Below are 17,826 nucleotides of genomic sequence, written 5' to 3'. Positions count from 1 at the left end.
CTTAGTTCGATCATGTTGCACCGGATTGGTAGCAATTTCAAATGCAAACTAATTATCACAGTAGAGCTCTGTAGCAGCATTCGGTCTAAACCCAATTTCAGCAAGTAACCACCTCAACCACAATATTTCACAAACCCCTTGGGCAATCCCTCTGTACTCAGACTCTGCAGAGGACCGAGACACAACGTTTTGCTTCTTGCTACGCCACGTAACTAGGTTACCACCAACAAATGTGAAGTAACCTGATGTAGAACGTCTATCTGTAATATTCCCTGCATAATCTGCGTCAGTGTAACCTTCTAGATCCAAGTGGCCATTTTTCTTAAATAATAAACCTCTCCCAGGAGCAGACTTTAAGTAACTCAGAATACGCATCACAGCAGCCATATGGTCCTCACTAGGTGAATGCATAAATTGGCTAGCAACGCTTACCGCATAGGCAATATCAGGGCGTGTCAATGATAAATAAATCAATCTTCCAACTAACCTTTGGTATCTTTCTTTGTTAGTTGGAACCTGATCAACATAAACACCAAGTTTATAATTCTTAATAATAGGTGTATCAGCTGGTTTACAGTCAAGCATTCCAGTATCTTCTAGCAGGTCCATGACATACTTCCTTTATGAAAGAAATAAGCCATGTTTAGATCGAGTGACTTCCACTCCTAGAAAATATTTCAGACTGCCCAAATCTTTCATCTCAAATTCAGATGCTAAGTGCTTCTGCAGTTTCTCGATTTCTACAGTATCATCACCAGTCACAATCATATCATCAACATAAATAATTAACAAAGTCACCTTAATAATGCTGGAAACAAATGCCGTACATATCCAAAGGAGGCATGACCAAATCGGTAATGTAGCAACCAAATCCGGCGATGCTGAGAAGTTTCGGTGCTACTAGCACGAAGAACCCGACTAGTTGCCACATCATCCACATAATAAAGCCCCCCCTTTTTAGTACCACGATCAAAGATCTCCCGAGTCTGGATATCCTGTAGTAAGACAAAAGACGGATACATCAGTACAACGCAGTTTAACTGCTTAGTAACTTGCGGCACAGATAATAAATTACTAGACAAAGATGGAACCAGTAACACTTTGTCCAATGGTAAAGCAGGTGTCAAGAGTATAGAACCAGCCCCCGTGACAGGAGCAGCAACATTATTAGCAGTCAGAACATGATCACGATGAGGCGGAAGAGTAGTAGAGAATAAAGCAGAATTATATGTCATATGGTCAGTAGCTCCTGAATCAATAATCCAACATGTATCGCGTGTGTCATGGGCATGGAAAGCCTTACCAAAGTTACCTGGAGGTGGAGGTGTTGGAGTGCTTGAGACCGCGGTCAAGGTCGGAGGAGGCGTAGCAGTAAGGTGGCCATGCCCAGTGGTGGTGTCAGCCATAGAAGTGGGGGCAACAGCCACATGAGCTTTGCCATTCAGTTGTTCCTTCTTTAAACGCCTCCGCTCCTTCTCCTAGTCTGGTACCTCATGCAATGCCCAGCAGGTGTCGATAGTATGTCTCTTTTCACCGCAGTGATCACACTTCAGTTTGTCTTTTTCTGCAGAAGTCAGGCGACGAGGCGGAACAGCAGAAGAGCCAGACCCTGTAGGCCGAGAAACCAAAGCAGTGTTTTTGGAAGCAAACACGACAGCAGGTTCCCCAATCTTGGTGCCAGATCCAAGCATAGTAATCTGGCGTTGAGCCTCTCGACGGACCATAAAAAATACATTTTCAATGCTTGGAACTTTATCACTCCGTAGAATATCACTGCGGACCTTGTCGTAAGTATCGTCAAGGCCAGCCAAAAAATCATACACACGATCTGCCATAACAGCAGCCTGAAAAGTCTTCATATCATCAGCACACTTCATCTGAAAAGGACGTCTCTTGTCCAATTCAAGCCAGATTGCCTTAAGTTCGGCAAAATAGGTAGAGACAGGACGACCCTCTTACTTGAGACGAGTAGCCTGGCACCGCAGTTCGTAGAGTTGGGATATGTCAGAGCCATCATAAAACATCTGATTAACAGCATCCCAAATTTCCTTAGCAGTAGGTAGAGTATGAAACATATTCAACAAACTGGGTTTCATAGTTCGCAGCATCCAACTTTTCACAACAGCATCAACAATTTTCCACTTCCCAAATTTCGGGTCTTGAGAATCAGGAGCATTAGTGTCGCCAGTCAGGTAACCCAATTTGCCTTGTGTAGTAGCATGAGGTTCGATCATCGAAGCCCATATCTCATAGTTGGATCCATTCAATTTGAATCCCATAGGTAGGTTGGTGGACGATTCGGTATGAACCGTCACAATAGGAGTAGAAGAAGAAGATTCAGTGACATTTGATATGGTGATAGATGGCGGCGGCAGCAAAAGATTAGGTGCAGCGGAAATAGGTATTTTTAGGATTAGGGTTTTGATGTTGTAGAGACGGATCGGAACTCGCTCTGATACCAACTCAAAATAATTAGGGTTTAAACTGATATGTTTATTCTTCTCTCAAGGAGGAATATATATACTACATACAGAGTGGGTACAAATAGGAAATATGTACAAAATTCCTAATTCTACTCAAAATAGATAATTACAATAAAATATAAATTCTATTCATAATATGAGCATTGACTCACGCCAACAAACACTAGTACTAGTGTCATTAGATTGGAGCACTGGAAATGACAAAAGGATCGCCACAATTGGTGAGTAATTTTCAGCGTGTTATTGGTGTCCAAGGTAAGAAGTGGGGCAGAGGAGGATGAAATAGGTGAGTCTGGGTTCGCAATCCATGATATGTTTCCATGACGTTTAATGTGCATGATAGAAAGAAAGCTGGAGTCTGAGCCGCCGATAGTTCTTACAGTAAAATTCAAAGAGTAGTTCCCTGATGATGAAACTAAGGAACTTTTGTGGAATTGAAAGTGTCCCCTTGTTTCAGTGTGTCTGTTGCATCGTGCAAAGTCCACCGGCATGAAAAAATGATCAACATAATGAAGCACTTCATCATCCAATCAGCAGCCATGAGAATGACCACAAGGCCAGACTGTCTAGATGATCATGAAAACTCCTCTTTTGAGAAATATAAGAATCTTATCACTTAAACTTTCATCAAGATGGAAATGATATGTTCTAAAGCCACAAAATAAATCAGAAAAAAAGAAGTAAATGTGCTCATAGAAGGGTTATAGGAGAGAGAGAGGGGGAGAGAGAGAGAGAGAGAGAGAGATGTTGGAGTGATTAAAAGTGAAAGGCTGAAACCAATATCAAAATTTATGAACTGGAGAGTTACTATACTCCAATACCGAGGATAGCAAAGCCGGCTATAGGAGGAGACCCCAAGCAACAACAGTAAGTAGTATGTTCCGCTTGTTTGTATCTACATTGTTCGTACGACCTTAACTTCCTAATTAATAAAATGAAGACTAGTGTGTTAATTAAACAATAAGTCTACCTAGTATTCAAGGTGAATTATTCCAATATATACTTTTGTATATATGCTTCCTCAATGCTTGTTATTTGTTTTTTTATGCAGAAGTATGTGACATGTACCAAATGTTGATTTGGGTATTTCACTCTTTGGGATGATATGGTGAAACGAGCATGGATGTTGTCTTTGACCCGTGGTTAAAAGTCGTCGATAAATGTTCGACACTGATATGAGTTATACGTCATTTTGAGGTCGATTCGGTCGGTAAGCCCCTCTAACCATCCTCGGTCAAGATAGGGGTGCCCTACTAATGGTTTGTGAGTGATGGATCAATCCTGAGAAATACCAAAATATATAGTGCACCTTTCAGGGGATGCATAAACATCACCTGAAAGCTTCGAGCATATCATCACCTAATTAAATACGTACAATTGAGGCAAACCAAATATATCTAATTAGTACTTTTTGATAACAAAGCTGGAAAAAGCAAGAGAAGCAAAATGCTCAAGAATTTGAATCTGTTATTGTTTAGAAAGGCTCCTTTTGTCTAGTAAACCACCCCACCTACGTCTTCTAATCTTCAATTGGCCTGCGCTCTACTCGTTAAACCAAGATGTAAGTGACCAAATGTGACAGTTCTATGGTCAACACTTAGTTTCATACCTGGCAAAAGCACATCCTCCAGATAATTGAAACTTTGCCACAATACCCTCTTCACCGTTGATCCGTTTTGAGCAGTTTGGTAAGTTCCGGCTATAAATGATAAAAACTCAATTAAACGTCAAATATCAAATACCTAGTGAATCTATACGCAATATTGCCAATTAAAAAACTATAATCCATAAGAAAACCTACTTTCACGGGGAATACAACAAATACAAAAGCAAAGCAATGTTCCAAAATGAAGGTACGTACCATTGTAATTATGGCCCAAAGATATCGTTTAGCTAATAGACGAATCCTCTATCGTCCAGCAACTGTGGTATTAGACAAGCCATTTACTGATATAACTTGCAACTCCCCTCTACTTATATCATACTTTATAACATTTCTTCTTATGACGAATGCTGGCCTTGTAGGTAATGGCAATGAAATTGTTTCAGTGGTCAACATAGATATGACGTCAGACATGGAGGGCCGATCAGTTGCATTTTCTTCCACGCATAACAGACCAACATGGAAGCATCTTAACAATTGATCTTCAGTACATGAATCCTTTAGTGTTGGATCCATTAGCTCTAGCCCCCTGCCTTCTTTCCATAACTCCCATGCCTGAAAAAATATTGCACTCATTTAATTAAGTTGTTGAAAGATTCATGGTATATATATTCACAACTCAAAAAATAAAATGTTAATCGTAAATTTGATTTGTAAGACGTACATATCCTACTATATTGAGCACGCGATCAGCATTGTAGAAGCTACTATTTCTCCTACCACTAATGATTTCAAGCATTAACACCCCGAAACTATAGACGTCAGATTTTATCGAAAAAATCCCCTCCATTGCGTACTCGGGAGACATGTAACCACTGTATCATATAAAAACCAAATATATTTAGTATATGTTTGTAAGTACAGGTTTAGCAATGTCAAAGTGGTGAAAGGCATAATAATTTATAATGTATGATATACTTACTATGTTCCAACAACCCTATTAGTATTTGCTTCAAGTTCATTGTGTGTAAAAATTCTTGCCAAACCAAAATCAGAAATTTTGGGCTTCATATATTCATCAAGTAGTACGTTACTAGCTTTTAAATCTCTGTGAATTACTCTCATTCTTGAGTATTTATGCAAGTAAAGCAGTCCTTGAGCGATTCCTTCAATTATGTTGAACCGCTTCGTCCAATCTAGTACCATCGCTCTGGTTGAATCTGTCCAAATATATCCATGAAAATAGCTTGAAATGTCAGATTATTCGAATATAAGAAATCAAGTAACTAAGATTAAAGTGATCAAGAATCTTAATTGCCGACCGAATAAAAAGTAGTCCAAACTTCTGTTTGGCATGTAGGCATAGATTAACATCCTCTCTTCCCCATGAATGCAGAAGCCAAAAAGCTGAACGAGGTTTGTATGTTGGAGTTCAGATATGAGTATCAATTCATTCTTAAACTCCAAAGTTCCTTGACCTGAACATCTTGAAAGTCTCTTCACAGCGATTTCTTGTCCCGTCACAAGTTTTCCCTTCATTAATAATACATAATATAGCACCAAGTAATCAGGTTCATATTTTTCAGTTATTAATACAAAGACACTCATTTTTATTTAAAACCTTAATTACCTTATAAACAGGTCCAAAGCCCCCCTGTCCGAGCTTGTTTTCTTCCAAGAAGTTAGTTGTGGCAGCCACGACAGATGCGTAGCTAAATACTGTCAAATTATTTCCCATCTTTCCATCATTTTGAAGCCCGTTGACATTGCCAGTGGATCTATTAGATTCCATCCATTCAAGTAATTCATTCTCAACCATCGGGGTGGTCTCCCCTGTTTAGATTAATGTTGAAGAAAATTAAAATTTTCAATTTCCAAAGCCTTCATAGATGTTTAAAGAGTCTACCTGAAAATAGTTTCCTCCTTAGTAGATAGCTCGAGATGCAAAGCACCATTACCAATAGAGCAGCGGCAATAGCCGTGCCAATCCATATCCACTTATGTGCTGCAAATAGTAGTACAAATGTGAAGAGATAATTCTTCAATATTCATTGTAGACATGTATATATATATATATATACTTATGTACATGTGCCCGAAATTTATTCTCGTTACACTTTGCCTTTCACGGATGAAGAGCACATCTGCAAGTGAGCCGTTGCAATACCTAAGTAAACGGACTAGATTCTTGTGATGGGTTATTTTAATATGAAAAATTTATAAAGAATACAACACAATTAAATTGTACTACTAATTCTTAACAATTTTTTAAATATATAATCAAATATAAGTACTAATTGTCATTTAGGCATAATAATCAATCCCAAAACATAAAATATTTATTCATACCAAAAGAGAATTCTTGAAATTGATGGTGATTATTGGATAAGGGTAGAAATTAGGGTTGTACTATATATATATATAGGTCCATGTGTTAAAATATTATTTTGAAAGAGGAAAAAAAGGGTAAGTAAAATCGAATCTGCAATTGATATATACAATACACAGCATGTATTATTAACTTAATATATTAATTTCATTAGAAAAAAGGTAAGAAACAAAACTGAACGTGCGTTTCATTTAAGTAACCTCAGTTTTAGAAAGGCTGAAAGTGAAACGGCGGCGTTTTACTACCCTAATAAAAAATTTCACGCGGACTCTTCTTCTTCTTCCTCGCGCCGCCTCGTCCGTCTGGCCAGGCCTTGCAGCGCTTCATCACGCCTTCCCACGCCTTACCGCCCTAAACGTGCAGCTTGCGGAACAGCCGACCGCCTCAGGCGATCTCTTGCTGCCTCGATCTGACGCGCTTTGGCTACCCAAAATCAGCCCTTTATAAACTGTTGACGAGGCTCCTCTACCAAGCTCTTCCTTGAAATTATTAGTCATCTTTTCTAGATCTTCATAAGCATATCGTCGCGGAGCCACACTCTCATTCAATTCAAGGTCACCATTCACAGCACTCATTCTTATATATGCCCAGACATTGTGTTTCCACAACACAATCACGGAAATCAACAACAAAATGGATCAAAGCAGTAAATGAAAGACAAATAATGAGGATGTCAGGTCTACCTTTTTTCTTGCTTCCTGGTTGAACAATTCTACGATCTGTATCTGGTTTTGGTACACCTACCTTGATGAGAGCTATGTTTGAAGTTCCATTGGCTCTTCTACCATATCTCAAAGGAAGCCTCTGCTTTCTGCAGTTTGTACCGTCAAAAACCGCAGCTTCACAGTCACAATCCTCCAGACAGCCTTGTATGCAAGCGCCTTTTTCGGATAATCTCAAACTCATATACGAAAGATATTCCCATGTTGTGCTTTCCAGCTCTTCCATGGTGTAAGTGAAATTCTCATTCCTGTTTTTGCACGCATCCGCAACAAAATTTCTCTCGCACCCGGATGCCGGATTTCCCTGGTTGACAGATTCGAATCCCGGAAGACATCTACATTCAGCCTTTAGATCACTTAAGACACAATAGCTATTCAATCCGCATAGACCTTTAGGAACACACTTATCCTTGGAAGACACCCACTCAATTGACCAAGTTGCATTCTTTTTCAAATCATGTGAATACAAACGAAATATCCCATCTGCATCAATTCTCATAAGATAAAATTTTCCTTCATCAGTAGGAAGACCTCCATCTGTTATATTCCGAATATTCGAACCAGTCCTGTTGAGCAGGTAGAGATGGCCATCAGCACCCAAATTAAGTGTCACGTTCTCTCCCGCACCCAAAGTTGAAGATGCATAAAAAGCAGAAGCACTGCCTGTACCATCTACAGGGTACTGAACAAGGTTTCCATCATGTTGCATATTGAGAAGGAAAATCCCCGTTGAGTGATCAGCTTCTGATTTCGCAGAGAAAAGTTTGTCTCCTGCTAAAAGGCGTTGACCGGGCAAAAGGGTGTCGGTTGGATGATCAAAGCTCTGCCATACTATTTCCCGACCAGAGTTGTACAGCACGAAATTACCCGAATCGAGCATGGAAGCATAAGAAGCAGAGCCAGACGATTTTACCAAGTAATTTTGGCCTTCTGCTGTTGGCAAGGCAAGGCCGTCACCTGTGAAGAGCAAGGTGGCATTGTTGGAGACTGGTGGATCATCTCGATTCGCAGTCCACACAACTGTCTTTTCGAGAATTCCAGCAAGAAATATCCCAACAGCATAGCCGTTGCCTTGCCTGTAAAATCCAAAGGCATATAGACCAGAACGTGACAGCCAAGTGGAGTTGGTGGTTGGTGTTAAAGAAGAGCCTCGGCTTATATTCGACTGCATCTGTTGTGCTTCAGCTGCAACAAATGCCAAGGCTAGAAGAAGGCATGCCATGCAAGCCATGGAAAAATGATCTCAGTGTAACTTGTCTTCCTCTTCCTTAGTTTTTTTTTTCCTTCTGCAGCACTCCAGAAAATTGGTTCAAATGCAGTATGAAGTTCTAATTCTGAATTTCTGTTTAATTTAAGGTGGATGGTGTAAATGAATTCGTACGTGTTTCTTCTCTCTCTGTGGAGTAGTTCACCATCAATATGTAATTTACCATATACAATACCATACAATACAAACTCAAACAAAACTCAGATAAAGAACCCGACAAACAATAAACAAATAACATGCATAGCGACCACATTCACAACCCAACCTAAGTCTCAGTCAACAAACAACATCCATAGGGACAGGGGCGGTCCTACCCTAAGGGCAGGGTAGGCAGCCGCCTACTCTATTTTTTGCTAAACCAAATATTACCCAATACTTAATACAATTGTATTTCTTCTGCCTACTCAATTATATCTCTTCTGCCTACTCAATCCCAACCCACTCAAATATTTCCCCTCCTTAACAAAAACAATAGCCTAGCCAACTCAAACTTTGTCATTTAACAAAAACAATGAAAGCAATATCAACTCAAATGCTCCAGCCCAACCGACATTCTCCACTCAGGGCCGTCCCTGAGATTTTGAGGGCCCTGTGCGAAACTTAAATTGGGGCCTCACATAATCTAATACGAAAAATACTATAAATAAAAATTTGTCATAACTTAATGTCTTAAACAATTTTTTTTTTTTATAACTAAAAGTCACCATCAATAAACATGTAATGACTAACTAAGTCGTTTTGTATATCCAGAAACGGATTTTATTTTTAGATGAAATTTTTTTATTTTGTTTCATTTTATGTTGACCCCTCTTGATAGAGTTTTTGGCTCCGCCAGGAAAGCGACGGAAGGAAGAAGAAGATGGGAAAAAAAAAATAAAAAAAATTGAAGGCTTTAGGAGATATGAGATATGGGGAGAATACAAAATTACAAAAGAAAGAAAAAGAGGGGTTGGTTTGGGCGCATCTTCAGATGCAAATGCATGCTCTCACTTTTTATTTATTTATAATATTTATTATTTAGAGTACTAATTATATAGAGGGAAGGGAAAAGTGCCTTGGTTAGTGAGAAAGATTCCATCTATATAATTTTATTAAATTGCCATTGTAAATATGGGAAAGATTATCCTCTTATATTAAATTGCCAGCATTATGTTCGAATCCATTCCAACATTATTATTAAGAGTTAACATTAAATAATTATATTTGACTCCATCGTGGGATGGAATCCTATCCCAACATTATTGGCATTCAAAAATGACTTTTCTGAACTGCGCCAGCGGTGCAAAATGATTTTATTATACAAATTTATATTTAGGTAATAATATTGTCGTGTATGTATTTTTTAAACTATGGTTGTTCTAAATATTGAACGATAATATAGGATAATTTAATATATAAAATAACTTTTCTTATCCAACCCCTCTTCTTTCACGATCTTCTTCCTATCCTAATTTCTACCCAGCCATTTGTCCTGTTCTTGTAATATTATTGAATGTTCTTCTCATCATACCCAAGGTGTAACCATTTCAAATAACTCAAGCATTGAAACCTCATTTGCATCTTGCCATCAACCCATTGTACAATATCTCCCATATATAAACCATCAGCAAAGTAGCCACCGTGGTGTACTTCAAGTGTGAACATGTCAGGATTAACTGCACAACAATTAATTTTCTCATTAATTTACTATGTACCCTATACAGTACAATATACATTTACTATCAAGGATGTGTTTTTGTTTAAGTATAGAGTAAATCAACCAGATTAATGAAGACATCAAATGTGAAGCCAAATATTTTGAATTGTAAAATGGGAGCCAAGAATCTTGCAATATGTGGACCATATCATAGCTAATGTCTTTCCTGTGAGTTTCTCAAAGTTGCATAATTTCATGCCGATTTGATGTTCAAGATTAGAAACCAGAAATGACATTGCATTATGTGATTTCAAAGTAACCACCCAAATCTTTTGAGTGGATCTCGAATTCCTCTCCAATAGCACTCGAACCCATTTGGCAACGTTGAAATTGTACTCGTACTCAAGTAGTTAAAATTCTATCATGTTTGGTAGGTTGGACTGGACTGGATATTTTCAGTTAAAAAGGACAAGAGTCCTAGTCATTATTTGGTGAGCTTAAAGTGTGTCTCGGACTAGATAAGTGCCTTGGATCCAAGTCGAAGCTAGTCGTCCGTCCTAAGAATCTAGAAGTAATGAACATATTTTAGACCTAAGAATCTAAGAGTCTAAAAAAACATCAAAACACCTTTAAAAAGTTTCAATTTGAACTAATTTTAGACTCCCAAATATAATTTAAAGATTTATATTGTACATGAAAAAATGTACCTGCTAGCAATAGATTTTTAGGAAACACCTCCTTTAGAAGTAATGTACATATTTATTGAGAATATGAGTTTTCAACTTTATAGTACTAACCAGATTCTAATATTTGTCACAATTCATCATGGTGTGCATAATTAGCCAATTAAAAAAAAAAGCTAGTAAACTTGGCACGATGTGTTTGTAGAAAGTCCACGGACTTGTTCTCTGAAATGATGATAACTTGGTTGGTGAGAAGTCTGCACATAAGTGGCGCATAAGATGAAGACAAGACTTCACGCACCCGCCAACAATGTTAAAGCCATCACAGTTCTGTACTTCTATAATATAATCATCATCCCATGCCCCCATTGTCTCTAAGATTCCCTCCGGAGGATAGAATCCATTCTGGCTCAGGATCACTTGGATCATTTTTACTAATGTAAGTGACGTAGTCTTCATTTTGATTTGAAACACAATGCTAAAATTGTACCTCTTGTTGGACACATCAGGCAAAAGAAATTCAAATATCCCATCAGAAAAGACCCCGCTAGTCCAATAAACCACCCCATCTTTCTTTATTTTCAGTTGGTGTCCATTGGGGTCCCAATCGAGGCTGAAAGGCCCTGGGGACATCAAGTTGTCCGGAGATCCACGCGATAAAAGAGACCAAATGTGGCCACTTTTATGGTCAACACCCAATTTCATGCCTGGTAAAAATGTGTCTAGTGGATGATCAAAACTTTGCCAAAAAAGCCGGATCATTGATCTGTTGACTGAGCTCACTTCTTGCAGGACGAAGTTGCCCAAATCCAAAAGGGTAGCCACAACACTAGTACTAGTGTCATTTGATTGTGGAGCACTGGAAATGACAAAAGGATCGCCACCTTGGTGAGTAATTTTCAGCGTGTTATTGGTGTCCAAGGTAAGAAGTGGGGAAGAGGAGGATGAAATACGTGAGTCTGGGTTCGCAATCCATGATATGTTTCCATGACGTTTAATGTGCATGATAGAAAGAAAGCTGGAGTCTGAGCCGCCGATAGTTCTTACAGTAAAATTCAAAGAGTAGTTCCCTGATGATGAAACTAAGGAACTTTTGTGGAATTGAAAGTGTCCCCTTGTTTCAGTGTGTCTGTTGCATCGTGCAAAGTCCACCGGCATGCAAAAAGGATCAAAATAATGAAGCACTTCATCACCCAATCAGCAGCCATGAGAATGACCACAAGGCCAGACTGTCTAGATGATCTGAAAACTCCTCTTTTGAGAAATATAAGAATCTTATCACTTAAACTTTCAAGATGGAAATGATATGTTCTAAAGCCACAAAATAAATCAGAAAAAAAGAAGTAAATGTGCTCATAGAAGGGTTATAGGAGAGAGAGAGAGAGAGAGAGATGTTGGAGTGAATAAAAGTGAAAGGACTACTACAAAAATCGCAATAGACGACGGTAATTCACCGTCGTGTATCCGGTTTTTCAACCGTCATGAAATCGACCAACATCTTTTGATGGATAAAACCACAACGGTAAATCCCCGTCGTCTATTATTTTTAAAGACGACGCTTTTACTCAAAACTATCATCTATTAGATGTAAAGACGACCTTTTTTTTTAAAGAACTGTCGTCTATTAGATGTAAAGACGACGGTTTTTAGTAAAAGCGTCGTTGTTATAATGTAAAGACGACAGTCTTTTGTTAAAAACCGTCGTTGTTTATGGGTAAAGTCGACGGTTTATAAAAACTGTCGTTATTTATGAGTAAAGACGACAGTTTTTATTAAAAAGCGTCATTGATTGTATATAAAGACGACGGTATTGTGTTAAAAACGGTCATTGATTATATGTACAAACTACGGTTTTTCCAATAAAACCATTGTTTTATTTTCTTTAAATATGTCGTCTAATAAGTTCCCAACCTGTTACATTTTAATTTTTTGTTTCCAATGATTCTATACAAAGATTTTAACTAGAAAATCAATTATAACGCTTTATTAATGAATATATATATACTCAAAAATTATTTCTTTCATAAAAGTTGAAGATTCAATTTTATTACATAGAATTAGAAACAATGGAACTACGGCTTGGTTTGGGGTTGCTGCGCTTAAAAAATAAGCAGCTTTGAAAAGAAGTTTTGGAGGTTTAAGTGTTTGGTAAAACCAATCCAAGCTGCTTATTTTAAAATCTGCTGCCATTCACAGCCAAAAACAAGAAGCAGCTCACACCCTGCTTCTAAAATCTGCTGCGCGGAGAAGCATGCGGAGGGTTTAATGAAACTTTCAAATTGCCCATATTGCCCTTATTTGTTTCAAACAATTACATGCTCTATCCTCGTCATCCCGGGTTCGAGCCTCCCAAGTGTCATTTCTCTTGGATTTTCTGGCTTGCTCGATTCATCTTCTCTCTGCAACCTGCTCCCCTTCTCAATCCATCAAAGCTACCATCTCAACCCAAAACCCCACCAACCCACCTCCTATTTTACAGACCCAGAACTTCTTCCCCTCCAACCCAAAAAACCCCAACCTTAGCTCCGCACTTTATCATCTCCACATCCACAAAAAATCCAACATCCAGATTACCCACCAGTTATCTCCTCCAGCAAAAGAAAACCAAACCCCCAACTTCCTTGTCTTCCCCACCAAAACACAACCCAATATTACAATCCCACTATTCACATTCATAGAGCAAAGAGAGAGAGGTGGGGATGTAGCATCCACATCCCAAGCATCATCGCCAAACCCAAATACTAACTCAAGGTTGCCGACATCCCAAGCCCCCACATCTTGATGTAATTTAAGAGATGGATGGATGGAGAGAAAGAGAGAAAGGTGTGAGATGGAAAATCTTACACTTTTGACTATAAAAAAAAAGGACTTGCAGAGGAGAGAGGAATGGTCTCTGTCAAAAAAGAGAAAGAAAGGAGAAGATTTTTTTTTTTGGTCTGAAGAGAAAGAAAGGAGATTGGTTGAGAGAAAAGGGAGAGAGAAAAAATAAAGAAAAAAAGATGTATTGAAATTTCTTCTCTTTTGAAAAAGAAACATAAATAAATAATTTTTTTTTATCATACCCTTTTGGTCATTATACACAATCACATCACTTTTACAAAAGGGTTTACCAAACACCACAACTCTGCTTTTTATATTCACAGCACTTTTATAAATATAGATTACCAAACACTTAGCTGCTTCACTTCACAGCTGTTTATTCTCGCAGCACAGCAGAAGCAGTTTTTTTAAAAAGCACAGCAATACCAAACTAAGCCTACATGTGATTGCTCACAAATTCTACCACATCCATAGATGATACCTGAATTACATGGTTCCTAATATTAACCCTTTCTCTTTCCTTTCTTATTATGTAAACATATAACAAAGTGTTTCTTCCTCTCTTCAATCGCTATAGTCCCTTCTCATGTATCTTTCCCAAAATCTCATTCTTTGTTCGGCAGCTTTTTCCCTCTCTTTCAATGCCTTCCCTGCTCCATTAAAAAAAAAAAAAAAAAAAGCACCCAATAACAAAAATACTTAAAGTGAATAAAATGATATTACCTTGTGAAAAAAAAATTAATCAAATAACCTGTTAATTTTTTTTCAAGATCCTACAGGAAAACAAGATTAGGATCAATACATAGCACATGTTTCTAATTAGAAATTGTTTGAGTAATGAACAAACAGGATTCAAATCTCTCTTACTTCCTCCCAAAAGACCAAGAAATGAATTGAATGTAATGAACAAATTTGAATGCTATGAGAACACAATTTTCTGGGACTCAAATTAACTGAAATGAACTTTGTGCAGAAAAACAGAGATTCCGTGACATACTTATATTAGAACACAATGTTCAATACATTCCAGACTTATAATACAACAAATATCATAGGCTTTCAATAGAAAATCCTAAAGCTTAGAGCCATTACGTTTATTTTTTGGCAATTCCTGGAGAGACTTATTTGATCAAGTAAAAGAAATACTCTGACTCAACTTATAGTTCAAAAGAGCTGCACATAAAAAACAAATAGGGGAAAAAGAAAGTCAGCCAAATTCAGGGACATAGACATAAAAAAAATTTCAAGTTTCATGTGTTTGTTTTCTAGAGTTAAAAAAACAAAATAAAATGCAGGAATGGCATTGAGAGTGAAAACAAAACCAACTCTTAGAAAACACTCCGAGTCCACAAATCGCCATCATCATCATGTCATTGTTGTTATATATATGCAGATAAATACACAGACACAATTACACAAATTGCTCTTTGCTGCGCATCTCATCTCCAAACCAACCCCATGCACAAGCAACAATGAAAGATTTAAAACAAAGTCCATTTATATTTCAAACATCACAGTCAGAAAACACTATAACTACTACAAGTCCCAAATATTTTAAGGGAAGAGAATAATCACATAGTATTTTATTGTTGTATTTGTCTTCTTCCAGTCCCAAATGTTGTGCACCAATGCTATATTCATTATTAAAAAAATAAATATTAAGGAAGGGAGAAGAAAACTCTACTTCAGGGGGTCTAAGAGTTGAAAGTTTCAAAATCCTCCACTACCCACACCCACCTATACTTACATTTTTTTTATCTATCTTAAGCAGGCCTGCACATAGTATCAGGAAATTATAGTTCACACATGGGCTAGAGAACAAAAATCACAACTAGAAACAAAGTTTCAAGACACCAAATACTTAAATCTGAAATGTATTACGATGACAATTAAAATACCTACACTCATAGACATGAGCTACATAAGCAAGCACTGTGAATAACACAAGACCAAACTTACAGACTTGTTCTTATTCATCTGTTTTGACTGTCTTTCCCAAATTCAGAGTTCCTCTCTCGATTCCCAAGCACCTATTTATGGCAAATGTCAAACCAAAGAAAATTTGTGTATATATTCTCAAAACTAAGGAATAGAACAACATTGATGAAATAAAAACCCAAAAGTAAAATCCCCAAAGCCCCAAAATCCACAGAAAGAGAAAAACACATAGAAGTAATGAATTTAATTTTCAACCAACCTGTTCCCAAGTCGCTTCAAAACAATCCAAGCCAATGTGAAACTTTATTGCACAGAAAAAATAAGTCATTAATAGGAAAATAAACGAAAACTTCAAAAATTCGTAAATCAACATAAATCTAAGACCCAGAAGTGAAATCGGAATAAAAAAAGACAAATGAAATTGCATAAATGGCATGAACCGTGTTCGTGTAAGTTGGAAGATTGGAGACTCGACCATCGTGGAATTGAAATCTCATACGGCAACCAGGGGATGCATCGCCGCGTTGGTGGCAAACCCAACGACGGCGCCGACGATGGCGGTCTCCCACTGCCACTACGACGCCGACGACGTTTGAATTGCACGGCAGATTGAAAAGCTTGATGCTTTGAAGTACAGCGGCAGCCACCAGGTTTGAAACAACCACTGTTACCTTGTGCTGTGACTTTTCTCTGCAGTCGCTTATATAACGCCGTCGTTTCAGGATTTCAAATCGAAACCGCTAGGTCTTGTACCAGCAACGAAAGGCTACCGAGGGAAGAGAGATATGTGACGATGAAGTTGGGTTACGGAGGAGTCTCTCTTGGAGATCTGGTCGAGGGCAAGAGTTGAGGGAGGGAGAGAGATGAGGAAGATTAGGAAGATTTGAGAGTTGAGAGGGCGCCATGAGAGTTCAGGAGTGAATGTTTTCGAGCTTGGGGGAAATCTAAAATTTTTAGGTCTAGAGCGAACTCTCGTATAAGGAGCTAGCGTGTTTTGACAAAGAAGAAAAAAGAGCTAGCGTGTTTTAAAAGACGACGTTTGTAATTTACAAGCGTCGTGTTTTAAAAATCGAAACTACACAAATTGATTTTAGTGGTGTATAAGATGGCATACTACGACAGTTTTGTAAAACCGTCGTTTTTTAAAATACAACGACGGTTTTAAACTTCACCATTGTCTATTTGGTGTCGTGGTTTTACAATTTTGTAGTAGCTAAAACCAATATCAAAATTTATGAACTGGAGAGTTACTATACTCCAGTACCGAGGATAGCAAAGCCGGCTATAGGAGAAGACCCCAAGCAACAACAGTAAGTAGTATGTTCCGCTTGTTTGTATCTACATTGTTAGTACAACCTTAACTTCCTAATTAATAAAATGAAGACTAGTGTGTTAATTAAACAATTCTACCTAGCATTCAAGGTGAATTGTTCCAATATATACTTTTGTATATATGCTTCCTCAATGCTTGTTATTTGTTTTTTTATGTAGAAGTATGTGACATGTACCAAATGTTGATTTGGGTATTTCACTCTTTGGGATGATATAGTGAAACGAGCATGGATGTTGTCTTTGACCTGCGGTTAAAAGTCGTCGATAAATGTTCGACACTGATATGAGTGATACGTCATTCTGAGGTCGATTCAGTCAATAAGCCCCTCTAACCATCCTCGGCCAAGATAGGGGTGCCCTACTAATGGTTTGTGAGTGATGGATCAATCCTGAGAAATACCAAAATAAATAGTGTACCTTTGAGTGGGATGGATGTGTCGGTTTTTTATCTCTTCTCTTCTTAATACGGAAAGAAAATTACAATGGAAGATATAAAATGAGAACTTTCATGGGTATACTATATCATAGGGCAACGAACTTTCAAAGTTTCAAACTCTTATGAATTAATTAATACATATAATGAAAATTTTCTTATTTATTTATTAATATTTTTATGATAACAGGTCACTACTTGTAGTAACCCTTCAACATGACGATTGAAACTAGGTCATGCCTTGTTAATAACATACTATTTAAAGAAAATTTGGAACTTCGCATAAGCATCACTTGAAAGCTTTGAGCATATCATCATCTATCTTTATTTTTGGCACGAAAAATGTCCAGCAAACTAGCTGAAAGCTTCGAGCATATCATCACCTAATTAAATACGTACAATTGAGGCAAACCAAATATATATAATTAGTACTTTTTTATAACAAAGCTGGAAAAAGCAAGAGAAGCAAAATGCTCAAGAATTTGAATCTGTTACTGTTTAGAAAGGCTCCTTTTGTCTA

The 17,826-nt window shown here is 37.7% G+C and overlaps 2 protein-coding genes, 1 long non-coding RNA gene and 1 pseudogene across 4 annotated transcripts; all 4 read right to left on the bottom strand.

The window, feature by feature from the left end:
• Positions 1–1,478: 1,478 nt before the first annotated feature.
• Positions 1,479–2,279, bottom strand: LOC148293876 (uncharacterized). The gene is made up of 2 exons (XM_088254630.1): positions 1,974–2,279; positions 1,479–1,844 (listed from the first exon to the last, which is right to left on the bottom strand). The coding sequence occupies exons 1-2, from the start codon at positions 2,277–2,279 to the stop codon at positions 1,479–1,481; spliced, it is 672 nt and encodes a 223-aa protein (XP_088110756.1).
• Positions 2,280–3,801: 1,522 nt separating this feature from the next.
• On the bottom strand, positions 3,802–8,431 carry LOC148293875 (G-type lectin S-receptor-like serine/threonine-protein kinase B120). The gene is made up of 8 exons (XM_088255736.1): positions 7,159–8,431; positions 5,993–6,091; positions 5,717–5,919; positions 5,409–5,619; positions 5,069–5,306; positions 4,811–4,961; positions 4,345–4,701; positions 3,802–4,182 (listed from the first exon to the last, which is right to left on the bottom strand). The coding sequence occupies exons 1-7, from the start codon at positions 8,426–8,428 to the stop codon at positions 4,393–4,395; spliced, it is 2,481 nt and encodes an 826-aa protein (XP_088111862.1). The 5' UTR covers positions 8,429–8,431; the 3' UTR covers positions 3,802–4,182; positions 4,345–4,392.
• A 1,518-nt stretch (positions 8,432–9,949) lies between these two features.
• Positions 9,950–11,991, bottom strand: LOC110744655 (G-type lectin S-receptor-like serine/threonine-protein kinase CES101; annotated as a pseudogene).
• A 2,058-nt stretch (positions 11,992–14,049) lies between these two features.
• Positions 14,050–16,550, bottom strand: LOC110744654 (uncharacterized). Of its 2 annotated transcripts, none has more exons than XR_015836808.1 (3): positions 15,801–16,550; positions 14,696–15,633; positions 14,050–14,253 (listed from the first exon to the last, which is right to left on the bottom strand). It is a non-coding gene; the product is annotated as an uncharacterized LOC110744654 (long non-coding RNA). The 2 variants fall into 2 exon arrangements; XR_015836809.1 differs by having other exon boundaries at positions 15,563–15,633; positions 15,801–16,548.
• Positions 16,551–17,826: the final 1,276 nt, after the last annotated feature.

The sequence above is a fragment of the Prunus avium genome, chromosome 6 (assembly GCF_965620075.1).
Source record: "Prunus avium chromosome 6, drPruAviu1.hap1.1, whole genome shotgun sequence".
NCBI classification, from domain to species: Eukaryota; Viridiplantae; Streptophyta; class Magnoliopsida; order Rosales; family Rosaceae; genus Prunus; species Prunus avium.
Note: the sequence above shows the minus strand (reverse complement) of the source record. Positions and strands in the feature narration are given on the sequence as shown.

Excerpts from the sequence above, each read along its gene's own strand:
- LOC148293876 (XM_088254630.1), bottom strand. The coding sequence starts at position 2,279 with ATGGGATTCAAATTGAATGGATCCAACTATGAGATATGGGCTTCGATG. Across the intron at positions 1,845-1,973 it reads TCTACGAACTGCGGTGCCAG|GCTGCTGTTATGGCAGATCG; the intron begins GCTACTCGTCTC and ends AAGACTTTTCAG.
- LOC148293875 (XM_088255736.1), bottom strand. The coding sequence starts at position 8,428 with ATGGCTTGCATGGCATGCCTTCTTCTAGCCTTGGCATTTGTTGCAGCT. Across the intron at positions 6,092-7,158 it reads ACCAGGAAGCAAGAAAAAAG|CACATAAGTGGATATGGATT; the intron begins GTAGACCTGACA and ends TACTATTTGCAG. Across the intron at positions 5,307-5,408 it reads TTTGGACTACTTTTTATTCG|ATTCAACCAGAGCGATGGTA; the intron begins GTCGGCAATTAA and ends ATATTTGGACAG.